A 27,289-nucleotide genomic window follows, 5' to 3' on the forward strand; every position below is an offset into this window, starting at 1 on the left:
GGCCGCGCACGCCTCCTCCGTGAGGGGGAAGGAAGTGGCTTTCAGGAGGGGTCTGGCTTTGTCCGCGTAATTGGGTACCCATTGGGCATAGTAGGCGAAAAGCCCCAGGGTTCTCCTAAGTGCTTTAGGGCAGTGGGGGAGGGGTAGCTCCATGAGGGGGCGCATTCTTTCTGGGTCGGGGCCGATGATTCCGTTCTCCACTACGCAGCCGAGGATGGCAAGGCGCGTGGTGTTAAACACGCATTTCTCCTTATTGTAGGTGAGGTTCAGCCGTTGGGCCGTACGGAGGAATTTCTCCAGATTCGCGTCATGTTCCTGCCGGTCGCGGCCGCAGATAGTGACGTTATCTAGGTAGGGGAATGTAGCCTGCAGTTCGTTCTGGTCAACCATCTGGTCCATCTCCCTTTGGAAGACCGAGACCCCATTAGTGACACCGAAGGGGACCCTAAGGAAGTGGTATAGGCGCCCATTCGCCTCGAAGGCGGTATACTGGCGGTCCTCAGGGTGGATAGGGAGTTGGTGGTAGGCCGACTTCAGGTCGATGGTCGAGAATACTTTATACTGTGCAATCTGATTGACCATGTCAGATATGCGGGGGAGGGGGTATGCGTCCAGCTGGGTATATCTGTTTATGGTCTGGCTGTAGTCGATGACCAGGCGGTTTTTATCGCCGGTCTTTACGACTACGACCTGGGCACGCCAGGGGCTGCTGCTCCCCTCGATAATGCCCTCTTTCAGGAGGCGCCGCACCTCAGAGCTAATGAAGGCTCTGTCCCCGGCGCTATACCGCCTGCTCTTGGTAGCGACGGGTTTGCAGTCAGGGGTAAGGTTAGCAAACAGAGAGGGTGGCGGGACCTTGAGGGTGGAGAGGCTGCAGGTGTTACGCGGTGGGCGGTTTAACGTTTGCTGGTTGTTGACTGTGAGTGGGGGGAGGGGTCCACCGTATGCTAGGGTTACGCTTTGGAGGTGGGATTGGAAGTCCAGCCCTAGTAGGACGGCAGCGCAGAGATGGGGGAGGACGAGGAGTTTAAAGTTTTTATACTCCGTGCCCTTAACCGACAGGGTCACGACACAGTAGCCGCTGATGTCCGTGGCGTGGGACCTCGATGCCATCGAGATTCGGCTGCGCGTTGGTAGGACAGAGAGGGAGTAGTGGCTCACCGTGTCTGGGTGGATGAAGCTCTCCGTGCTTCCGCTGTCGAACAGGCAGGTCGTGGCGTGGCCGTTCACTTTGATGTCCATCATTGACTTGGACAGATGGTGCGGGCGGGCTTGGTCCAGGGTGACGGAAGCTAGTGTGTAGCTGAGCGAGTCGTTGTCATCTGCGGGCGAGGCGGTCGGGCGTGGTGAGTAAAATGGCGTCTCCCACGAGGTAGGGCCCCATGAGGCACTATTGGGGTCGGTTGCCTTAATCAAAGATGGCCGCCCCCATGACTCATGTGTGGGGATGCTGGCCTCAGTTGCCCTAAACAAAGATGGCCGCCCCCATGACTCATGTGTGGGGATGCTGGCCTCAGTTGCCCTAAACGAAGATGGCCGCCCCCATAGTTCGCATGCGGCACTGCTGGCCTCTGAGGATCCGCTCCTGCAGGCCTTGGAGAAGTGGCCTTTCTTCAGGCAGGTTTTACATATGGAGTTCTTGGCTGGGCAGCGCGACCTCGGGTGCTTCTCCTGGCCACAAAAAAAACAGCCGGCGGCCCGATCGCGGATGCCCGATGTCGGGGCCGGTGCCGGGGGTGGCGGGGCCGGTCGGGTCCGGGACGCCGACGCAGAGGTAGGTCCCGGGGGCGGCGCTGGGAAGGGTGCTGTGGTAGGGGTCGGGCCCGAGTCCCAGGGTCGCGAGCAGTACCTGGTGAATGCTTCCTGATCTTGGTGGGCCACTTCCAGGGAGATAGCGAGGGCTTCAGCTTTTTCCATGCTGAGGTCTTTAGCTTCCAGCAGTCTTTGCCGTGAGTACTCGGACCGTAGGCCTTTCAGGAATGCGTCGCGGATATTATCTTCAGTATTTTCGGCTGCCGACACCGATTTAAAGTCACAGTTCCTGGCGAGTGCATATAGCGCCTGTGAGAATTCGGCTACTGATTCTCCTGGCTGTTGCGGCCGTGATCTTAGGAGGTGCCTAGCGTACATGTAGTTTACCGGGGTCCGGTACTTCTGTTTCAGCAGGTTGATGGCGGTCTCGTAGGTAGTCATGTCCTCGATGAGAGTGTATACTCTCGGGCTCAGTTGTGCCTGCAGGACACTTAGTTTGGATGCCTGAGGGACGCTGGATTCTCTCAGGTATGATTCGAAGCAGACCAGCCAGTGTTTAAAGTCTGCGGCTGAGTTTGCTGCTCGTGGGTTCAGGTCCAGGTACGGCGGTCTGAGGGCTCGCAGCCAAGCTGGCTGGTGTGGCTGTGCTCCTGGGAGCTGCGCTGGTGGCTCCTCCGCCGGTTGTGACTCGTTGTCGGACATCATTAAATTTAGTCAATAAAATTGATATACCTATCAATTCCTCCAATAAAAGGCGAAGAGTTACGAAGGTGACTAAAGGTTTTTATTGACTAAATAACAGAGCCCACTCTCGTGGGTGATCCGATCCAAGCAGGAGGAATACCAGCCAGTCGCTCACCTTTATACCTGGCCTGGTGGGTGGAGCCAAGGCGGAGTCGGCAGTGGTCATCCCAGGTATAGCAGTGTGGCAAGAGGCGACCTCGTACCGTGATACAATAGTGGTCAGTGATACAGTTATAACGAACAGTGGTGAACAGTGCTAACTACTAACAGTGATACGATAGTGAACGTGGTTTACCACACCTTCTTAACTGCCTGCTGCACCTGCATGCTTACCTTCAGCGATTGGTGCACAAGGACACCCAGGTCTCATTGCACTTCCCCTTCTCCCAATCTATTGCCATTCAGATAATAATCTGCCTTCCTGTTTTTGCCACCAAAGTGGATAACCTCACATTTATCCACGTTATGTTGCATCTGCCATGCTTCTGCCCAATCACCCAACCTGTCCAAATCATCCTGGAGTTTCTCGGCATCCTCCTCACAGCACACACACCCACCCAGCTTTGTGTCATCTGCAAACTTAGAGATATTGGCCTAGAAATGCGATGGGCTGCGCCATCAGTTAGCACCTAAAGAGGGCACTCAGTGGCTTTAGCGCCACTGGCCGTGCCTCCCGCGATATTTAGCAGGGCGCTAATGGCAGCGTTAGCCTGTTGCGCTGCGCCACCAGCGATGACGTCATCGGTGTGCGCAGCGCCCCGATCACGATATTTGGTCGCGCCCGCCTCTGTGATGCCGATCACAAATCGCGCCCGGTTCACGGGGCCTACCTGTGGCGGTAGTGGCGCAAATTAAGGTGGAGGTGCGGGGTGGCCATTTTTTCGGTGGCCGCCTGACAGCACCTCCATCCCCGGCCTCCTGATCCCCCCCCCACCCAAGGCAGTGCCAGCTGTGTCCCGAGAGCCCGGCACTTCTCCTCGGTGCCGGGCTCTTTTGCCGGCACTCGCGATCGGTCATCGCGCTGGTGCAGGCCCCTCCCCCTTAAGAAGGCGAGGAGGGCCTGCAGTACCGCAGTGCGCCGTGCCGCAGTGTGTGGCGCTGCAGCACGTTGTGCTGCGATATTCAGTTTCAGCACCCCAAGAGGGACGCGGGGCGCCTCGAGCAGCGCCCCGCGTCCCTCTTGGGGTGCTCCAACTGAATTTCCGGCGGGCGCAACTGCTCCGTTCGCAGTGGTAATTCCGGCGCCCAGGCGAGCTTGGCGCCCCATTTGGGGCTTCACCGAATTTCTAGGCCATTACATCTAGTTCCCTTGTCTAGATCATTAATAGAAATTGTGAATAGCTGGGGTCCAAGGACCGATCCCTGCAGTACCCCACTAGTCATTGCCTGCCACTCGGAAAAGGACCCGTTTATTGCAACTCTTTGCTTTCTGTCTGCCAACCAGTTCTCTATCCAAGTCAATACCTTGCCCCCAATCCCATGTGCCTTAACTTTACACGCTAATCTCTTATGCGGGACCTTATCGAAAGCCTTCTGAAAGTCCAAATACACCACAGCCACTGGCTCTCCCTTATCTACTTGCTCTACTCCCTTGTGCCATTACATATTTGCTCTGCCTTCCAAACTGACTTGTTTTTTCCTCTATATTTATAATGGACTCTAGCATTTTCCCCACTACCAATGTCAGTCTGTAATTCCCCGTTTTCTCTCTACCACCTTTTTTGAATAGTGGGCTAACATTAGCTACCCTCCAATCCATGGGTACTGTTCCAGATTCCATCAAATGTTGGAAGATGATCAGCAATGCATCTACTATTTCTAGGGCCAGTTCCTTAAGTACCCTAGGATGTAGATTATCAGGCCCTGGCGATTTATCGGCCTTCAATGCCATCAATTTCCCTAACACCATTTCCCTACAAATACTGATTTCTTTCAGTTCCTCCCTTTCATCAGACCCTATGTTCCCTGAAATCTCTGGGAGGTTATTTGTGTCCTCCTTTGTGAAGACAGAACCAAAATATGTATTTAATTGGTCTGCCATTTCTTTGTTCCCCATTATAAATTCCCCTGATTCTGACTGCAAGGGACCTACGCTTGACTTCACCAATCTTTTTCTCTTCACATATCTATAAAAGCTTTTACAGTCAGTTTTTATGTTCCGTGCTAGCTTACTCTCATATTCCATTTTCCCTTTCTTAATTAATCCCTTTGTCCTTTGTTGAATCCTAAACTGCTCCCAATCCTCAGGATTATTGCTTTTTCTGGCCAATTTATATGTTGTCTCCTTGGATCTTATGCTATCCCTAATTTCCCTTGTTAGCCACGGTTGAGTCACCTTTTTTGTTTTATTTTTATGCCAAACTGGGATGAATAAATTCTGTAGCTCATCCATTCGGTCTTTGAATGTTTGCCATTGCCTATCCACCGTCAACCCTTTGAGTGCCATTCCCCAATCAATCCTACCCAACTCGCTCCTCAGACCATCGTAGTTTCCTTTATTTAAATTGAGGACCCTAGTCTCTTATTTTTACTTACTGCACAATTTTTCCTCCTTATGTAAGGATCTGTTCAGATGATGAGTTTTGAGAAAGAGAAACCATTTCTAATCTTTAACCATAAGCATTTAATCAGTATAAACTATCTGTGGGTGCACACTCGCCCATATTTTTTATCTTAAACAATATTGCAATACCTCTGCAGGCACCAATCAAGCAGTTCACCTGTCTGGAGCCAACCAATTTTGGACAGCGCAGAAGTCATCAGATAAATCTGGATTGGGGTGGCAATCTGGAGGGTTATCTACTGTACTAATTCTATTATGGTCAGCACTTCTCTGAACTTGTTGCAAATACTGTCCTACATGCACTTTCCCCTCAGTGCAGAAATTAGGACTCACTGAACAGTCTACTGCAACTCATTTGTTTCCCAGAATCTCAATTGTGGAACTTTTCATATTCTTCCCTCCTACCTGCTTCAAGCATCAAACCCCAAATTCAGTATCACCAAGTCACTAGTGCCTAATTTGTCTTCAACCGTGGTATTTTTCCTGCACCATAGCCTTAACCTCTTCACCTTGATTTCCAATCTAGAAAGAAATACAATCTACCCTACATGTCAATATAACTAGGGACATTTTACTACAAGAGGATATTAGGGTGGAATTTCGCAAATACATTGATAACCTTCAACGTTGCTGCCTTTCTTGTTGTGACTCAAAGTTGTGACTTTTACAGGTTTGTTACTTTTAAGCAGAGTTATGATATTTTTGCTTCTCAAACTCCTGGAGGTGTGTGCTAAACTACAAAATGCCACTAGTGAAGAAAACACGATTTCAATGCATAGAACTGGATGGGATTCTTAAAATGTCACTAAGTTTAACACAAGCTATTTAACAGGCTGAAAAATCTTGCATTTATATAGTGCCTTTCATCATCTCAACATCATACAGCAAGGTCCGACAAACAGCAATGAGATAAATTACTTCATAATCTTTCTTTAGTGATGTTGGTTGAGGGATAAATATTGGTCACACCAGGTGAATTCCCCTGCTCCTCTTCAAATAATACAACAGGACCTTTTACATCCACCTCAGAGGGTAGACTTCAGTTTAACAACTCATCCAAAAGGTATGGTAGCATAGTGATTATGTTACTGGACTAGTAATGCAGTAGCCCTGGACTAATAATCTGAGTGACATGAGCTCAAATCCCACAATGGAAGTTTGTGAATTTGAATTAAGTTAATTAAATAAATCTGGAATAAAAAGCTAGTATCAATAATGGTGACCATGAAACTATCAGATTGTCAATAGTTCACAAATGTCCTTTAGGGAAGGAAATCTGCCGTCCTTACCCAGTCTGTGACTCCAGATCCACAGCAATGTGGTTGAATATAAACTGCTCTCTGAAATCACAGAATCACAGAAACCCCACAGTGCAGATAGAGGCCATTTCGGCCCATCGAGCCTGCACCGACACATATCCCACCCGATCCCCGTAACCCCTACACCAACACATATCCCACCCTATCCCTGTAACCCCACGAATTTAATCCCCCTAACACTAAGGGTCAATTTATCATAGCCAATCAACCTAACTCGCACATCTTTGGACTGTGGGAGGAAACCGGAGCAAACCCACGCAAACACGGGGAGAATGTGCAAACTCCACACAGACAGTCACCCGGGTCCCTGGCGCTGTGAGGCAACAGTGCTAACCACTATGGTCTAGCAAGTCACTCAGCATCAACCTGCTAGAAAAAACAATAAAAATAAAACTGGACAGACCACCCGGCATTGACCTCGGCGCTTGATTCGGACACAACAAAGGCTAGTCGACCCTGCAAAGTCCTCCTCACTAACATCTAGGGCCTTGTGCCAAAATTGGGAGGGCTGGCCTACAGACTAGTCAAGGAAAAGCCTGACAGTCACAGAATCATACCTTTCAGCCAACGGTCAACCCTGGCTCAATGAGGAGCATGTCTGGAGAAGCACCAGGCATTCCTGAAAATGGGGTGCCAATGCATACTAAACAGCAGAAGCAGTATGCTAAGCTAAGTGATCAGATCAAAGCTCTGTAGTCTTGCCACATCTGGTCGTGAATGGTGGTGGACAACAGGAGGAGGCTCCATGAACAGGTTTATTCTCAATGATGGTGGAACCCATTACGCACATCCAAAAGTGCATCCGTAACCATTTTCAGCCAGAAGTGGTGCGTGGATGATCTAGCTCAGCCTCCTCCCGAGCTCGTTACCATCACAGCTGCTAGACTTTAACCAATTCGATTCACTTCACGTGTTATCAAGAAATGGCTGAGCGTACTGGATATAGCAAAGGCTATGGGTCAGACGACATCCTGGCTATAGTGCTCCAGAACTAGCTGCGCCTCTAGCCAAGCTGTTTCAGTACAGCTACAACACTGGCATCGACCCAACAAAGTTAAAAATTGCCCAGGTATGTCCTGTCCACAAAAAGCAGCACAAATCCAATCCAGTTACTGCCATCAGCCGACTCTCAATCATCAGATAAAATAGATAAGGGAGAACCAGTGGATGTGGTGTATTTGGACTTTCAGAAGGCTTTCGATAAGGTCCCACACAAGAGATTAGCGTGCAAAATTAAGGCACATGGGATTGGGGGCAAGGTATTGACTTGGATAGAGAACTGGTTGGCGGACAGAAAGCAAAGAGTTGGAATAAACGGGTCATTTTCCAAGTGGCAGGCAGTGACTAGTGGGGTACCACAAGGCTCGGTCCTAGGACCTCAGCTGTTCACAATATATATTAATGATCTGGACGAGGGAATTGGATGTAATATCTCCAAATTTGCAGACGACACAAAGCTGGGCGGGAGGGTAAGCTGCGAGGAGGATGTCGAGAAACTCCAGTACGATTTGGACAGGTTGGGTGATTGGGCAGAAACATGGCAAATGCACTATAATGTGGATAAATGTGAGGTTATCCACTTTGGTGGCAAAAACAGGAAGGCAGATTATTATTTGAATGGCAATAGATTGGGAGAAGGGGACGTGCAAAGAGACCTGGGTGTCCTTGTGCACCAGTCGCTGAAGGTAAGCATGCAGGTGCAGCAGGCGGTTAAGAAGGCAAATGGTATGTTGGCCTTCGTAGCAAGAGAGTTCGAGTACAGGAACAAGGATGTCTTGCTACAGTTGTACAGGGCCTTGGTGAGACCGCACCTTGAGTATTGTGTGCAGTTTTGGTCACCTTACCTAAGGACGTTCTTGCCATGGAGGGAGTGCAGCAAAGATTCACCAGGCTGATACCTGGGATGGCAGGAATGACGTATGAGGAGAGATTGTGGCGATTGGGCTTATACTCACTGGAGTTTAGAAGATTGAGAGGGGATCTCATCGAAACCTATAAAATTCTGTCAGGTCTGGACAGACTAGATGCAGGAAGGATAAGGGGTAAGCCATTTAGGACTGAAATGAGGAGGAATTTCTTCACCCAGAGAGTAGTGAACCTGTGGAATTCTCTGCCACAGAGGGCGATGGAGGCCAGTTCATTAAATATATTCAAGAGTTGGATATATTTCTTGAGGCTAAAGGGATCAAGGGATATGGGGAAAAGGCAGGGACAGGGTATTGAATTTGGATGATCAGCCATGATCACATTGAATGGCGGAGCAGGCTCGGAGGGCCGAATGGCCTACTCCTGCTCCTATCTTCTATGTTTCTATCAGCAAAATGATGAAAGGTGTCTTTGATCATGCTATCGAGTGGCACTTACTATTGGCCACTCGGCTCTCGACCTCATTACAGCCTTGGCCCAAACATGGACAAAAGAGCTGAATTCCAGAGAGTGAGTGCCCTTGAGATCAAGGCATTTGACAAGAGTGTGGCATCAAGGAGACCTAGTAACATTGAAGTCAATAGGGATCAAGGGAAAACTCTCTACTGGCTGGAGTCATACCTAGCACAAAGGAAGATGGTTGAGGTTGTTGGAGGTCAATCATCTCAGCCCCAGGAGTTCCTGAGGGTAGTGTCCGAGGCCTAACCATCTTCAGCTGCTTCATCAATGACCTTCCCTCCAGCATAAGGTCAGAAGTGGGGATGTTCACTAATGATTGCAGCATTCAGTTCCATTCACAATTCCTCAGATAATGAAGCAAGCCCTGGACAACATCAAAGCTTGGGCTGATGTGTGGTGCAAATATTACTTGCCACTTAAGTGCCAGTCAGAGACCATCTCCAACAAGAGAGCCTAACCACCTCCCTTGATATTCCCTCACCAACATCCTGCAGGTCACCATTAACTGGACCAGCTACAAGAGCAGGCCAGAGGCAGACGAGCGACTCACCTCCTGACTTCCCAAAACCTTTCCACCATCTACAAGGGCCAAGTCAGGAGTGTGATGGAATACTCTGCACTTGCCAGCTCCAACAACACTCAAAGCTCAGCACCATCCAGGAGAAGGCAGCCCACTTGATCAGCCTCCAATCCCCCACCTTAAACATTCACTCCCTCCAACATCACAATGAGCTTTGCAGCCCAGTAAGTTAACCTTACTGAAAACAAGATTATTCTGCAAAGGAGGTAGTTCCAATACCTTCGATGCATACAGCAGAGAATGAAATGAGTGTGTAGATGCTTATGTTCCCAGAATCACAGCAAATATGTCCCCTCCCAAACACATGCAGATAGAATGTAGCAGTTTATTTTGTTTGAATACATGATAACTTCTACACATAAGCAAAGTCAGCAGCAAGTTCTGATCATACCTGAATTCCATCTTCCTTTTGTAGGAAGAGAGTACGGTGATGACAGAAGTAACTCTTTCCCAATCACTGAAAAGCAAATTATTCTCATGATTGGTTTTACCTTTTACTCCCAAGACATTCTGCTCTTCTTCCCCAAAATGTGAGTGATTTAAGTGAGAAGCGTGATCAAGTTTATCACCCGGAATCCTTTCCTGATCCAGACTCTGAAATAAGGACTTGGCAAATCTTGCAAGGGATGGAGGCAACTAGAAAGCCAAAACCTTAAGTGGATATCATAGCAGGTAAACTTAGTTCTGGATCCTAGAATTATATCCAGCCCAGACTGCCAACAGCAGTAATGGTCTTAACTAAAATGAGTGAAGGTACAGTTCCAGTGCAAACTATTCACCATGAATACCAAAATAGATAATCATTAGCAGGCAACTGGAATAAAATCCTCATTAGTGTACTAGGCCATATCTGCAGTTGGTGTTAAGGTATTATTGAGCAGATTTACTCTGCAACTAACCAATGTTGAATTGCTACAGTGTCAGTATTACAACTTAAAATAAATTTGGTTGCAGTGTGATTAAGTAACACTGGGCATTTAACGGGTATGTTTTATGAATCTGTATTTTTGCCAATGGAGCTTTGCCTGGCAGCCATGCAGATCACAAATTTTCACTGAAAAATCAAGTAGCAGTCCATTGACCTCTATTCAAATTCCTAATATGTAATCTCAACAGAATGCTCCATGCATGGATTCATAAAATTGTCTATGTTGTTAGTCAGGTATCACTGAAAACAAAGATTACTTCAATTATATATTCCTAAAAATGAAGAACTAACTGCATACATTTTATTCTGGCAATTGAAGTCTCTAAACAAATTCTGCATAACTGATGTACTTTTTTTTATTTTTATTTACAATTCTGACACTTCATGGACATAATATAAAAATAGTCCCCAAACTTCAGAACATAGAGTGCAAGTACAAATAGTAAAATTACATTTCAAAACAAGTGCAAAATCATGTGGGATATTTGTACTGCAAGTCTACTTCATATTTTTCATCTGTATATCAATATTGTTTGCAGGGAATGTTACTTTATTGCAGACATACAAAACCTTTTGAGTTGTACACAACATTGCAAGTTTGTCCATACACTGCTCAATCTTTTCTGTACAGAAAATTGGTTTAAACTGAGCCAAAATTCCCCATTCTTAGGAACATTGATCAAGGTAATAACTTTACAATGTGATTGCAATACAGTTGGCACAGTTGGCACAATTTTATCCAATGGAACAAAGTTTCAGGTTTACATTTCCCCCCCAAAATACTAAAAGTTTTATCACTCAATTTGAAAGTTTAGTTGGAAGTAATGATATTGTTCACAAGGTAAATTTGCATACCAGCTGATATTTGATTCCCCCCCCCCGCCAACCAATGATCTGTAAAATAAAATAGCAGTAAGGTCTCAAAGGGTTCAAGCTTAAATCCCACGCTTAACCAACACGAGGATTTAAAATTCAGCGACCTAGATAGGCAAGTTTTTTTAGTTCTTTACCATGTCATCAGATGGAGTACTCCATCGCCACAAGGCACACCATCCCGGAGAAAAAACATAACCACATGGACACAACCAGGCGAAATAATATATAAAGGCCTAGAAATTCAGTAAGGCCCCGCCAGCTCGCTTGCGCCCAAACATTAGCGCTGCGCGCGGAGCCAGTTGCGACCGTCAGAAATTCAGTTTTTGCGCCCCAAGTCGGAACCGGGCGCTATTCCAGGGTGTGCCCGCCCTCGCTTGGGGCGCTGAAACTGAATTTCAGCGCTGTAGGTGCCGCTGCGCCACCCGCTGCGGAGTGGCAGGCTGCAGGCCTCCTCCTCCTCTTAAGGGGGAGGTGCCTGCAACGGGGAGATCGCCGCTTGATAGTGCCGGCAAATGAGCCTGGCACCACGGAGAAGTGCCGGGCTCACGGAAAGCAGCCGGCAATGCCGCGGGGTGGGGGCGGTGGAGGAGGCCGGGGAAGGAGGTGCGGGCAGGCAGCCGCCGAAAAAGCGGCCGGCCGCATCTCCGCCTTAACTAGCGCCACTAAGGCTGCAGGACGGCCACGGTTGCAGAACGTTGTTTGCGGCCGCTGCGGAAGAGGCGGCCGCAACTAAATATGGGGGTCGGGCCGGTACCGGGGCACTGCGCACACCGATGACGTCATCGGTGCCGGCGCAGCGCTACCGGCTACCGCCGCCATTACCGCTGCGCTGAATATCAGCGCAAACTCCTCTATTGGCGCAGAAGCCCTCTTTGGGCGGTAACTGGGCGCAAAGCTGGTGGGGCCTTACTGAATTTCTAGACCAAAATCCTTTAATCAAACTGTCTAATAAGCTATATTACCATACAATAGCCAGTGGGCCTTAATTTTCTGAGTACGCACTGGCAATGAGGAAACTCAGTCACCACCAGCATAGACTAGGAAATTGTGGACAATCCATATGTACTGGCAGCAGCCAAGTTCCCAAACGCCAGTATGTACTTGGGGAAATCACCCCCATACCATTGTTCTGCAAACAGAAAGGTTATATTTATTGCCCTCCAAAGTGACATGAATAAATTACTAGTCTGATGCTAGATATCAAATCATTTGTATTGAGATCTTACTCTTTCTATGGTCTTGAATTAATTTTAAATCCATCTTTCATGATGAGTAGACATAACTCTGATGCCAGATGTAAAAATATTACTCTGGCATTCACACAAGCATAAGAGTATATTCTGTTTTATATGGTCAGTAAACAAGACAAAAATATACCCCATCTTGCTACTCTAACCTTGTGCAGCCCATCAAGAATGGGTGATTTTTATCAGGCACAAGGACTGCAAGATGTTATTAGTATTCATTGTTCCAAGGTCCCTTAACAGACACTTTTTGGATACAATGCATATGAGCTTCTAGTAGTATAGGCTTTCTGACCCAAAGGTAATGTAAATGAGAGAGGCCTTCCTTACATATCTGGCTCAGAAACTAGCATCAAAATCTACCCCCTAGTGCAAAGATGCATCAGAATATTTTCCATATTCAACACTTTTGTATGGTCTATGAAAATATACACATCTGTAAATTCTAATCTGAAGTTTCCTACTGCATTGCTATGATAGAAAAAACCCTGCTAAACACCCTTCAGTGAGGTTATGTTCCTACCATTAACTAGGGAAAAATGTGTTTTAAAGAAAATTTAAATAGCCACAGAGCTAATGGTGTTTTTTAAAAATCTACTCGTCTCCAAAAATTGGAAAGGAAAGATGGTTGGTTTATGTAACCAGAAATGTCGCTCCATCAGCAACCAGGCCACATCTGTAGAATAGGGAGCTGGGTACCTTCTCTCCCCACGGAGATAAATGTTCAGTTTATGTAAAAAATAAATGTCATAACTGAGGTGGGCAGAATCTAATGCCAGCCAAGCTAGGGCTTCAACCTTTACAGTGGTAAAGTACAGATAAATTCAGTTTTGAAAGTCTGTGCACTATTTTCAGAAGTCTGTAGATGATGACACATTTACCTGCAGCACGTACAATTTTTTTTTGGTCAGGTTAATGCCTGTATAGATTTACAGCATGAACATCTCAAATATTAAAATTCCCAGATTTCCTCCAAAATTATAAAAAGAGGTTCCCACTAAAGAGTACCCAGATGACCATTTGCTATATAGGGAATAATCCTTTCTTTTGTATATATGTGTGAAAACATTCCAGTGTCCTTACCCATTAACAAGTTACAAGTGGATTAATTGGATCAAATAGTGAATGGGACATCTTCAATGTATCGAAAATGAAGATATTTAAGGTCCCATAAGATGAATACTAGAATATTTTGATTAAAAAAGTTCTACTTCTGTGAATTTGAAGCAGCCCCACAGTATGAAAAGTAATGAGGTCAGATATGTGCCACTGTAAGTCACTAATTCACTCACATCCTATTGTTCAAATAGTCCTTGTACCAGTTTTAATGACACAAAAAGGCCATTTAATCACATCATATTTGGTGGAGGATTTGTTATTTTGTCTTAGGAGCTAAGGACATCCAAATCACCCATACATATTAGAAAATATTTATGGGGGAATAAATTGTTTTCAATGGGATCGGATTTATAAGGCAATTTGCTTTATTATAAGTGTACATTGCATTTCATTATGTTTAAGGAAAATATTTCAAAACTGTACTTGTGAAAAATACTACATTCTGAACATTTTTGGCTGAACAAAAAAGTTACACTGTTTAAACCTTTAGGTCTGGGTTTCCGGCATCACATTCAACATTTCTGTTCTGAAGTCTTTCTAGAAATGAGTAGCCAATACTCAAGACTTAGTTAAAGTGGAATTTGAAATTAAAAGGTCCTCCTGAGCCAAAAGGATTGAATCCTTGCCATTGGTTCCAGGATCTGTGAAAGTGATGACCACCTCCGCCCTGTTGATTTTCTGGATCCAGAGGATCCTCCCCTGAATCAAACTTCTTCCTCATCTCTATAATGAAGAAACAAAAACACTTAAATGACTGGAATACTAAATAATGAAATCATCTGTCTCTATAAAAGTACAGGGTACTAATCGATTTCTATTACTTTTTTGGTTTTGAGAATATTCATCACACGATAAAGTCTCAAAAGTATTTACAAAACACATACAAGGGCCCTCATTTCATGCTTTTTTTCCCCCCTCGGTCTGAAGCTAGAACTTTACAAGCAGCTCGAAACTGTAAAATGTCATCAAATAGTAATTAAACTCTGACTGAGGCTGTGTTTACATTGTAGCCTGACGGGTCAGCTAAAATAAATCTCCTTAGCAGCAGAATAAACTGCGTGTTACTGTCATTATAAAACAACGTAACATCAAACTTTCCATGAGCAACATACTGTAATAGGAAACCTGCTAGTATAGCTAAATGACTGCTTTTTGAAAATTAAAGTGCTAAAACATTACAAAAAGAACTTTATGTAAATTATATGCTGTAGGTATTATTGAATAAAGCAGAATTCCAATAGTTAATTTTAAAAAAAGACTGGCATGGGCTAAGTTATACTCAGGAAACAGAATAAGTAATGTGCAAAAACAAGGAATGTAAAATTTTTTAAAGTTTGAATATTTGACAGTTAAATGTTTATCGAGCTAGCACTGTAGTAATAAAAACTCCTGTGTAGTCTTTATATGATACAAAGATCTGTTTCAGCATCAGTGTACAAGCTACAAACTGAAAAAAAACCATTGCCCCAAGGATTGTGGAATTCCCTACAGCTACCAAAAGTTTAAGGTTTAAAAATGGCAATACCTCAAGATTTACCCATAACTACTTAGCAAGTAAAAAATCAATTGACAAAATCACTAAGACATTAAACCAAGGTTCCATCTGGTTGTTCGAAGTGGAGTTAAAATATTCCATGATACTATTTGAAGAACAGGGGAGTTCTTCCATTATCATGGCCAACATTTATCACAACACCAAAACAGATCAAGTCCAGCAACTTGAGCACATAATCTAGACCGACACTCCAGTGCAGTACTAAGTGAGTGCTGCACTGTCGGAGGTGCAGTCTTTCGAAAGAGACAAGAGACGTGGACATAAAAGATCCTATGGCACTATTTCGAAGAAGAGCGGGGAGATCTCCCCTGGCACAGCCATAGTATAGCTCGTTCCTCATCTACATCATAGCAAAAGCTGTTTTTCAAACACCCTGCACAAATTGCATGGATTTCAATGCAGTAGCATTACTCCATTGCACATAAAGTTAAATATCTGAATAGGCAAATTTACTTTTAGCTATAACATTTTCATTCACATCGAGTCCTGGCCAATACTTATCCCTCAACCAACATCACTAAAAGAGATGATCTGGTCATTATCACATTGGTGTTTGTGGGACCTTGCTGTGTTTCCTACACTACAACAGTGAGTGCACGTCAAAAAGTACTTGCAAAGAGTTTTGATTGAGCACAGAGCTTGGAGACAAAGCTGGGTGAAGCGAATTTGAAGTTAATCGCAAGCAGATTGAAAGAATTTGGTGGAGAGGAAGAAGGCGATTGCTCACGTCCAACTCAGAAGGACTAAGTTTTTATATTTAGGTTCTTTGTTTTTAGTATCTCATGTTCTTGTTAAAGTTGAGTAAATCATTTTGTCTCTTTTCTCTCTAAGTTAGGGGAGTGGGTTAAACTTAGAAGTTCAGTTTTTTTCATTCGTTTATGGGATGTGGGCGTCGCTGGCAATGCCAGCATTTACTGCCCATCCCTAATTGCCCTCGATAAAGTGGTAGTGAGCCGCCTTCTTGAACCGCAGCAGTCAGTGTGATGAAGGTACTCCCACAGTGCTGTTAGGTAGGGAGTTCCAGGATTTCGACCCAGCAACGATGAAGGATCGGCGATATACTTCTAAGTCAGGATGGTGAGAGACTTGGAGGGAACTTGGAGGTGGTGGTATTCCCATGCGGCTGCTGCCCTTGTCCTTCTAGGTGAAAGAGGTCATGGGTTTGGGAGGTGCTGCCGAAGAAGCCTTGGCGAGTTGCTGCAGTGCATCTTGTAGATGGTACACACTGCAGCCACGGTACGCTGCTGGTGGAGGGAGTGAATGTATAAGGTGGTGGATGGAGTGCCAATCAAGCGGGCTGCTTCGTCCTGGATGGTGTCGAGCTTCTTGAGTGTTGTTGGAGCTGCACTCATCCAGGCAAGTGGAGAGTATTCCATCACACTCCTTACTTGTGCCTTGTAGATGGTGGAAAGGCTTTGGGGAGTCAGGAGGTGAGACACTCACTGCAGAATACCTAGCCTCTGACCTGCTCTTGTTACCACAGTTTTTGTGTGACTGGTCCAGTTAAGTTTCTGGTCATTGGTGACCCACAGGATGTTGATGGTGGGGGGAGTCGGCGATGGTAATGCCGTTGAATGTCAAGGGGCAGTGGTTAGACTCTCGCTTGTTGGAGATAGTCATTGCCTGGCACTTGTGTAGTACGAACGTTACTTGCCACTCATCAGCCCAAGCCTGAACGTCGTCCAGGTCTTGTTGCATGTGGGCATGGACTGCTTCATTATCTGAGAAGTTATGAATGGCACTGAACACTGCAGTCATCAGCGAACATTCCCATTTCTGACTTTATGTTGGAGGGAAGGTTGATGAAGCAGTTGAAGATGATTGGGCCTAGGACACTGCCCTGAGGAACTCCTGCAGCAATGTCCTGGGGCTGTGATGATTGACCTTCAACCACCACAACCATCTTCCTGTGTGCTTGGTATGACTCCAGCCAGTGGAGAGTTTTCCCCCCAATTCCCATTTACTTCAGTTTTACTAGGGCTCCTTGATGCCACACTTGGTCAAATGCTGCCTTGATGTCTAGGGCAGTCACTCTCACCTCTGGAATTCAGCTCCTTTGTCCATGTTTGGACCAAGGCTATAATGAGGTTGGGAGCCAAGTGGTCTTGGCCAACTGGGCATCAGTGAGCTGGTTATTGGTGAGTAAATACTGCTTGATAGCACTGTCGACGACACCTTCCATCACTTTGCTGATAATTGAGAGTAGACTGATGGGGCAGTAATTGGCCAGATTGGATTTGTCCTGCTTTGTGTGGACAGGACATACCTGGGCAGTTTTCCACATTGTCAGATAGATGTCAGTGTTGTAGCTGTACTGGAACAGCTGGGCTAGAGGCGCAGCTAGTTCTGGCGCACAAGTCTTCAGCACGACAGCCGGGATGTTGTCGGAGCCCATAGCCTTTGCTGTATCCAGTGCGCTCAGCTGTTTCTTGATATCACGTGGAGTGAATCGAATTGGCTGAAGACTGACTTCTGTGATGGTGGGGACCTCAGGAGTAGGCCGATATGGATCATCCACTCAGCACTTCTGGCTGAAGATGGCTTCAGCCTTGCCTTTTGCACTCACGTGCTGGGCTCCACCATCATTGAGGATGGGGATATTCATGGAGCCTCCTCCTCCTGTTAGTTGTTGAATGGTCCACCACCATTCACGACTGGATGTGGCAGGACTGCAGAGCTTTGATCTGATCCGTTGATTGTGGGATCGCTAAGCCCTGTCTATAGCATGCTGCTTGTGCTTTTTAGCATGCATGTAGTCCTGTGTTGCAGTTCCCCAGGTTGGCACCTTATTTTTAGGTACGCCTGGTGCTGCTCCTGGCATGTTCTTCTACACTCCTTATTGAACCAGGGTTGGTCCCCTGGCTTGATGGTAATGGTAGAGTGAGGGATATGCCGGGCCATGAGGTTAGATTGTGGTGGAATACAATTCTGCTGCTGCCCCACAGCACCTCATGGATGCCCAGTTTTGAGCTGCAAGATCTGTTCTGAATCTATCCCATTTAGCACGGTGGTAATGCCACACAACACAATGGAGGGTGTCCTCAGTGTGAAGACAGGACTTCGCCTTCACAATGACTGTGCGGTGGTTGCTGTCACCAATATGGTCATGGACAGATGCATCTGCGACAGGTAGATTGGTGAGGACGAGGTCAAGTAGGTTTTTCCCCTCGTGTTGGTTCTCACCACCTGTCGCAGGCCCAGACTGGCAGCTATGTCCTTCAGGACTCGGCCAGCTCAGTCAGTAGTGGTGCTACATTGAAGTCCCCCACCCAGAGTACATTCTATGCCCTTGCTACTCTCAGTGCTTCTTCCAAGTGGGGTGTTCAACAAGGTGATTCATCAGCTGAGGGAGGGCGGTAGGTGGTAATCAGCATGTTTCCTTGCCCATGCATGACCTGAAGCCATGAGCCCGGAGTCAATGTTGAGGACTCCCAGGGCTACTCCTTCCCGACTGTATACCACTGTGCCACCACCCCGGTGGGTCTGTCCCGCCGGTGGGATGGTAATGGAGGAGTTTGGGACAGTGGCTGAAAGGTATGATTCTGTGAGTATGACTGTCAGGCTGTTGCTTGACTAGTCTGTGGGACATCTCTCCCAATTTTGGCACAAGTCCCCAGATGTTGAGTTGGCTGTGCCATTGCAGTGTCCGTAGCCGGTGGTCTGTCCGGTTCCTTTCTTATTATTGTGTTTCTTAGCGGTTCGTTACAACCAAGTTGCTTGCTAGGCCATTTCAGAGGGCAGTTAAGAGTCAACCACATTGCTGTCACATGTAGGCCAGACCAGGTAAGGACAGCAAGTTTCCTTCCCTAAAAGGACATTAGTGAACCAGATGGTTTTTTACGACAATCCGATAGTTTCATGGTTACCATTACTGATGCTAGCTTTTTATTCCAGATTTATTTAATTAACTGAATTTAAATTCCCCAAATGCACATCCAGTGCCATGTGGAAAGTCCAGGATGCTTCTCATGTCCTGGACAACCACATGTGCAGGAAGTGTCATCAGCTGGCGGATCACGAACTCTGGGTTTCGGAGCTTTAGCAGCAGCTGGCAACACAGCAGTGCATCCACAAGGTTGAGAGCTACATGGATAGCATGTTTCAGGAGGCGGTCACCCCGCAGCTTAGGAGTGTGCAGGCAGAGAGGGAATGGGTGACCGCCAGATACACAAGGAGGACCAGGCAAGTAGTGCAGCAGTCCCCAGAGTACATCTTGCTCTTTAACTGCTACTCAGTTCTGAATACTGGTGAGGGCGATGGTTCCTCTGGGGAGTACAGCTAGAGCTAAGGCCACGGCACCATGAGTGGCTCAGCTGTACGGGGGGGGGGGGGGGGGGGCGGGTGGCGGAAAGGAGGAAGGTCAGAAAAGCAATAGTGAGAGAGAATTCAATAGTTAGAGGAACAGACAGGCATTTCTGCGGCCCCAGCCATGACTCGAGTATTGTGTGCAGTTTTGGTCACCTTATCTGAGGAATGATGTTCTTGCCATGGAAGGAGTTCAGTGAAGATTCACCAGGCTGATACCTGGGATGGCAGGAATGACGTATGAGGAGAGATTGGGTCAATTATGCTCGTACTCGCTGGAGTTTAGAAGAATGAGAGGGGATCTCATCGAAACTTATAAAATTCTGACAGGACTGAACAGACTAGATGCAGGAAGGATGTTCCCGATGGTCGGGAAGACCAGAACCAGGGGTCACAGAAATCAGAGAAACCCCACAGTGCAGATAGAGGCCATTTCGGCCCATCGAGCCTGCACCGACACATATCCCACCCTATCCCCGTAACCCCACGTATTTAATCCCACTAACACGAAGGGTCAATTTATCATAGCCAATCAACCTCACAGTCTAAGGATAAGGGGTAGGCCATTTAGGACAGAAATGAGGAGGAATTTCTTCACCCAGAGTGGTGAACCTGTGGAATTCTCTACCACAGAGGGCAGTAGAGGCCAATACATTAAATATATTCAAGAAGGAGTTGGATATATTTCTTACGGCTAAAGGGATCAAGGGGTATGGGGAGAAAGCAGGGACCGGGTACTGAATTTGGATGATCAGCCATGATCGCATTGAATGGCCTACTCCTGCTCCTATCTTCTATGTTTCTACAGGATGGTATGTTGCCTCCCTGGTGCCAGGGTCAAGGATGTCACTGAGCAGCTGCAGGACATTCTGAGGGGGGAGGGTGAGCAGCCAGAGGTCGTGGTCCATATTGGTAGCAATGACATGGGTAGAAAGAGGGATGAGGTCTTGCAGGCAGATTTTAGGAAGCTAAGAAAGGAATTAATAAGCAGGACCTCAAAGGTAGCAATCTCCTGATTAGTGCGTGGCACCGGGACTAGTGAGTACAGAAATAGAGGATAGAGCAGATGAATGCGTGGCTGGAGTGATGGTGCAGGAGGGAGGGCTTTAGATTCCTGAAACATTGAGGCCGATTCTGGGAAAGCTGGGATCTATACAAGCCGGCCTGGTCTCAACAGGGCCGGGACCAATATCCTCACGGGGAGGTTTGTTAGTGGTGTTGGGGAGGGTTTAAACTAGCTTAGCAGGGGGATGGGAACCTGAGCATAGATTCAGAAGGGAGAGAATGCAAGCTGGAGATGGAAGGCAGTAAATTAGACCATTTTGGTGATGGCGATCATAATTCAGTTAGATTTAGCGTAGTTATGGAAAAGGACAAAAATAAACCAGGAATAAAAGTTCTCAATTGGGGAAAGGCCAATTTTGATAAGCTGAGTGTGATTTAGCTTGAAGGTAAATCAGTGTCAGAGCAGTGGGACACATTCAAGGAGCCGATAATGAGGGTTCAGAGCAACTATGTTCCCACAAAGAAAAAGGGTGGGACTCCCAAATCTAGAGCCCCCTGGATGTCAAGGAGCATACAGGGTAGGATAAGGCAAAAATGGCAAGCTTATGGCAGATACCTAAAGTTAAATACTGCAGAAAGCTAGGAGTATAGAAAGTGCAAGGGTGAAGTTGAAAAGGAAATTAGGAAAGCAAAGAGGGGGGCATGAAAAAATATTGGCAAGTAACATCAAGGAAAACCCAAAGATATTTTATAAATACATAGAGCAAAGGATAACTAAAGAAAGAGTAGGGCCTATTAGAGACCAAAAAGGTAACCTGTGTGTGGAGGCAGAAGATGTGGGTATGGTTCTTAATGAATACTTTGCATCCGTCTTCATAAAAGAGAGGGATGATGCAGACATTGTAGTTAAGGAGGAGGAGTGTGAAATATTAGATGAGATAAACTTAGAGAGAGGAAGTATGAAGAGGTTTAGCATCTTTGAAAGTAGACAAATCGCCAGGCCAGGATGAAATGTAGCCCAAGTAGAAGCAAGGGAGGAAATAGCAGAGACTCTGACCATCATCTTCCAATCCTCTCTGGCTAAAGGTGTGGTGCCGGAGGACTGCCAACGTTGTATCATTGTTTAAAAAAGGGAGAAAGGGATAGACCGAGTAACTACAGGCCAGTCAGCCTAACCTCGGTGGTGGGCAAACTTTGGAAAAAATTCTGAGGGACAGTATTAATCGTCATTTAGAAAGCACGGATTAATCAAGGACAGTCAGCACGGATTTGTCAAGGGAAGGTCGTGTCTTGACTAATTTGATTGAATTTTTTGTGGAGGTAACAAGGAGGGTCGATGAGGGTCATGCTTTTGATGTAGTCTACATGGATTTTAGCAAGGCTTTTGACAAGGTCCCACATGGCAGACTGGTCAGAAAAGTAAAAGCCCATGGGGTCCATGGGAAAGTGGCAAGTTGGATCCTATATTGGCTCAGTGACAGGAAGCAAAGGGTAATGGTCGACGGGTGTTTTTGTGACTGGAAGGCAGTTTCCAATGGGGTTCCGCAGGGCTCAGTACTGGGTCCCTTACTTTTTGTGGTATACATCAATGGTTTAGACTTCAATGTAGGGGGCATGATTAAGAAGTTTGCAGATGATACAAAAATTGGCCGTGTGGTTAATAGTGAGGAAGAAAACTGTAGGCTGCAGGAAGATATCAATGGACTGGCCAACAGGGCAGAAAAGTGGCAAATGGAATTCAATCCAGAGGTAATGCATTTGGGGAGGGCAAGGGAATACACAATAAATGGTAGGATGCCGAGAAGTGTAGAGGTTCTATGATTGGTTGTAAAGCACTTTAGGGCGTCGTGAGGTCATGAAAGGCGCTATATTCTTTCTTTTAGCTGACCATTTATCTCATTTGCTGTTTGTGGAACCTTACTGTGGATCAATGGACTGCTATCCTTGCTTACATTAACAGTGACTAAACTTCAAAAGTAAGTCATTTTGGCTGTGAAGCAAATTAGGGCACCCCGAGGCCATGAATGCAGCAGTTTCAGTCACGATTCGTGTGAATTGACTCTCAACCTACACAGATGGTAAGGGAGTGGGCCAGATAAAGAGAATTAAAAACAAAAAAAAAGTCATGTACCAAATGGTTATGCTTCATCAAACTCTTTATAGTCAACTGAGTGCTCAGAAACAAAAAACTAATGGCAGTGCTGAAATAGGTGAAGAATGACATGCAAGTGGAGAATTACACGTTATACTGATCACAGGCTGCATGTTGTGTACAAGATCACCATTAGTGTTGATAAATACTGAGAACAGGTGATGTGGGCAGAATTCTGTTAACAGATGGAATGTGTAGCAGAACTTACCAGTCAATTGCAGTGAACTTTGGTTTAATAAGTACATCCAAGGGTAGGTCTTCATTTTTATGGAAGCCAGAAACCAACAATCATTTAATTGCCACTTCTTCAAAACCTTTTCTATAACGTTCAACACATTCTACATAAACTACGCAGAAATGTGACTGGTACAGTCGAAGTATAGCCCTTTCCTCATCTACACCATAGCAAAAGCATTTTTTCAAAAACCCTGAACAAATTGCACAATTTTCAGCACAGCAGCATTACTCCATTGCACATAAATTTAAAAATCTGTCAATAAGCAAATCAACTTTTAGCCATAACATTCTAATTCACATCGAGTTTCCCTTTAAAAAGGAATTACTATAAACAAAGTCAGCAAAATAGCAATATTAAATTGCATTGCTTTAAATTGGAGTCTTGTCAATCATCCGTAGTATATTTGGATTTCCAAAAGGTGTCACATAAAAGGTTGCTACGCAAGATATGGGCTCATGGGGTTGGGGGTAATATATTAGAATGGATAGAGGATTGGTTAACGGACATAAATTAGTCATTTTCCGGTTGGCAGGTTGTAACTGGTGGGATAACGCAAGGATCAGTGCTTAGGCCTCAGCTACTTACAATCTATATTAATGACTTAGATGAAGGGACCTAGTGTAACGTAGCCAAGTTTGCTGATGATACAAAGTTAGTTGGGAAATTAAGCGGTGAGAAGGACACAAAGCCTGCAAAGGGATATAGACAAGTTGAGTGAGTGGGCAATAAGGTGGCAAATGGAGTATAATGTGGGGAAATGTGAGGTTATTCACTTTGGTAGGAAGAATAGAAAAACAGAATATTTTTTTTAAATGGTGAGAAACTATTAAATGTTGGTCTTCAGAGAGATTTAGGTGTCCTAGTACAAGTTAGCATGCAGGTACAGCAAGCAATTAGGAAGGCAAATGGCATATTGGCCTTTATTGCAAGTGGGTTGGAGTAGAAGAGTAAGGAGGTCTCGCTAAAATTGTACAGGGTTTTGGTGAGATGACACGGAGTACTGTGCACAGTTTTGGTCTCCTTATCCAAGGAAGGATATACTTGCCTTAGAGGCAGTGCAACTAAGGCTCACTAGATTAATTCCTGGGATGAGAGGGCTGTCCTATGAGGATAGATTGAGCCTATACTCTCTGGAGTTTAGAAGAATGAGAGGTGATCTCACTGAAACATACAAGATTCTGAAGGGGATTGACAGGGTAGACGCAGAGAGGTTGTTTCCCCTAGCTGGAGAGTCTAGAATTAGGAGCATAGTCTCAAGATAAGGGGTCGGCCATTTAAGATTGAGATGAGGAGGAATTTCTTCACAAGAGGGCTGTGAATCTTTGGAATTCTCTACCCGAAAGGATGCTGAATCATTGAGTATATTCAAGGCTGAGATAGATAGATTTTGGGACTCTAGGGGAAATCAAGGGATATGGAGATTGGGCAGGAAAGTGGAGTGGAGGTCAAAGGTCAGCCATGATCTTACTGAATGGCAGAGCAGGCTCAAGGAGCTGTAAGGCCTACTCCTGCTCCTAATTCTTATACTCGTTACACATGGGGAGTCAAGATTGTGTGTAGTAATATGAATATATCAAAAGGACAGATAGAAAAAGACTAGCGGAGTCTGTCCCTGTCCTATTGTAACTAGGCAACATGACCATCAATGCTCCCTTCACCACCAGTAGCCATGTACTCTCCTGGAAGGAGACACCGCCTTCAGTGTGCCAGTGCAGCCTTCGGTCGCCTGAGGAAGTGAGTGTTTGAAGACCAGGACCTCAAACCCGGCACCAACCTCATGGTCTACAGAGCAGCAGTGATACCCGCCCTATTGTATGCCTCAGAGACATGGAGCAAGTACAGTAGGCACCTCAAAGCACTGGAGAGGTACCACCAACACTACCTCCGCAAGATCCTGCAATTCGATTGACAGGATAGGCGCACCAACGTCAGTGTTCTCGCTCAGGCCAACATCCCCAGCATCGAAGCTTTGACCACGCTCGATCAGCTCCGATGGACGGGTCACATTGTCCGCATGCCCGATACGAGACTCCCAAAACAAGCGCGCTACTTGGAGCTCCGACACGGCAAGAGAGCCCCAGGTGGGCAGAGGCAACACTTCAAGGACACCCTCAAAGCCTCCTTGAAAAAGTGCAACAGCCCCACCGACACCTGGGAATCCCTGGCCCAAGACCGCACAAAGTGGAGGAGAAGCATCCGGGAAGGCGCCGAACACCGAGTTTCTGCGCCGGGAGCAAGCGGAAGCCAAGCGCAAGGAGCGCACGTCAACCCAAGCACCCCACCCACCCGCCCCTTCAACCACCGTCTGCCCCACCTGTGACAGAGACTGTAGGTTCCGCATTGGACTCAGTCACCCGAGAACTCATTATTAATGTGGAAGTAAGTCATCCTCAGTTCAGAGGGACTGCCTAAGAAGACGACTCTCCTGGAAGAGGCAAAAAACCTAAACATTTAGCTTAAGCAGAGTTAACATAATCAGACCAGTGTGAAAAGGGATGGGTAGGAGGAAGAAAAGGGAGAAGAGAAAGAAAAGGGAGAAGAATGCAAAAAAGCAGAAAAACTACCTACTACCTCATTGATCGGGATGGTGTCCAGTAAGATTGGGCCAAAATATCATCGCAATGTGGCGGTGGTGGGGGGGGAATATAGAGAGTGGCTATTTTTTCCAGATACTAGGATATTTGACATAGAAACAGGCACATGCAAGATTCCAGAGCAGATGTGTACAAAAGGTAGATGGGGCAGGGGTAGGCTGATTGACACGAGTTGTGGCCTGGGTTGCATTCAAGAGAACTGCTGGGGATTTTCAGGCTCTTAGATCAACAGCTTCCAGATGTTATGCTCTTTGTAGCAGTGGACCTGTGGATTACTAAATTGTAAGATCAACAAGCCAAATTTATAAATAGGGCGCAGGAGGACTTGGGACAGGGATGAGAGGGTCATCAGAGGCAGTTTTCAAACGTTTGTGGGAAAGGGGTAAAAAAGCAGATTGGAAGCTGGTCCAGCATATGCTGAAATTTTGATCAACATATCACTTAGAAATAATACTGGAGTGTTGCCATTTGGACTGAAATACTGGTGCAGGGCCATATGGAGGCCAGGGTGCAGACCTACATGAAGACTCAACTACCAGATTACACTGCCAGCTCTGGCTTCTCAACACAAGGTTATGTCACATACTTAATATGGAAATGGCCCAATAAAGCACCACTCTCAGGCTCAGCAGATGCTGCAGATAAATGTTTCCACTTTTAACATGGATTTTGCCATTGGCAGAACCAGAAGGAAGATTTCAATGCATTTTGAAATGGAATGTCAATGACCCACTCAGCAATTTTAATATACAATGGATGTCTGAAATATCTAGACAAAGGAGAAAAAAAGTCACTCCATACCTGGATCAGTGAGTACTTCTTTAGCAGCTGCTATGTCTATGAATTTTTTTTCTGCTTGCTTCTTTTCATTTTCTTCCTGGAAGTTATCAGGATGCCACTGCATCGCTAGCTTTCTGTATGCTTTTATAATCTCTCGTTTTTTGGCACTTCTGAAATGTCAAAAGTATAAAGAAACTGCGTACACACAACAACCCATTGAGGTTATAGTAGATTAAACTGCACAACATCTACACGTTAATATTGAAAGATTTGAGAGGCTTTGTTGCTCCACATTTTAGCCTATCGTAAATATAATTAAAAGTAAAAACTGGGATAATGAAATTTGCTTAGAAGTACAGTTAAATGTTATATATTAGTTATGCTTCCAATTGCAAATACAAACATTACTTCTCTTATGACATCACTTAATTTAAACATGTGTTCAATGCAAGTGTCATCCTGTAATCTCACTATTTGCAAATGAAGAAACCCATGTATAGTTATTATAAACAGGCTATTGAATTGAAGCTAAAATATATTTTACTAGCTGGAGTGCCCGGCGGTGCCGAGGGTTTTTTGAGGGCATGTTGTTGTTGGGAGAGAGACCGGGGGGGGGGGGGGGGGTGAAGTGAGAGAGCGAGAGCGAGAGAGAGAGAGTGAGTGAGTGAGTGTGAGAGTGAGAGTGAGAGTGAGAGTGAGAGAGAGTGAGTGTGAGAGAGAGAGACTGGGGGGGGGGGGGGGGGCGGTGGGGAGGAGAGAGAGAGAGAGAGAGAGAGAGAGAGAGAGAGAGAGAGAGAGAGAGAGAGAGAGACTCTGCTGGATTTAGTTCAGGATTAGCCTGGAGAGAGAGAGGGGGGGGGGGGGGAAGGAGCGCGTCAGGCCCGGCCCGATGGACCCCTGCGAAGGAAGGAAGGAGGCGAGCTCTCCTTCACTCTCCCACCCCCTCACTCTTTCCCTCCCTGCCCCCCTCTCTCCCTCCCTCCCTCTCCTGGCCTCTCCCCCTCCCTCCCCCTGTCTCTCCCTGCTTTCCTCTGTCCCTCCCTCCCCTCTCCCTCCCTCCCCTCCCCCGCGCCTCAGGCCCGGACACTGAGCCGAGCCCTTTTGTGGGGGGGGGGGGGGGGGGGGGGGTGGGTGGAGAAAGGCCGAGTCC

At 46.2% G+C, this 27,289-nt stretch overlaps 1 protein-coding gene across 2 annotated transcripts in view; it reads right to left on the bottom strand.

Moving 5' to 3' along the window:
- Positions 1–10,611: 10,611 nt before the first annotated feature.
- The window catches only part of dnajc3a (DnaJ (Hsp40) homolog, subfamily C, member 3a), a 132,336-nt gene continuing 115,658 nt past the window's right edge, over positions 10,612–27,289 (bottom strand). The window contains exons 11-13 of one of the 2 annotated variants that reach the window (XM_085998581.1): positions 26,161–26,309; positions 22,736–22,784; positions 14,076–14,233 (exon numbers count right to left, since the gene is read on the bottom strand). In XM_085998581.1, the coding sequence (XP_085854707.1) occupies position 14,233; positions 22,736–22,784; positions 26,161–26,309 (199 nt within the window). In that variant the 3' untranslated portion in view covers positions 14,076–14,232. Of the gene's footprint in view, positions 14,234–22,735; positions 22,785–26,160; positions 26,310–27,289 lie in introns of both variants that reach the window. The other variant, XM_085998579.1, reaches the window with a different exon arrangement.

Source organism: Somniosus microcephalus, chromosome 10, assembly GCF_052327205.1.
Source record: "Somniosus microcephalus isolate GS21.2 chromosome 10, FLI_Smic_1.0, whole genome shotgun sequence".
NCBI classification, from domain to species: domain Eukaryota; kingdom Metazoa; phylum Chordata; class Chondrichthyes; order Squaliformes; family Somniosidae; genus Somniosus; species Somniosus microcephalus.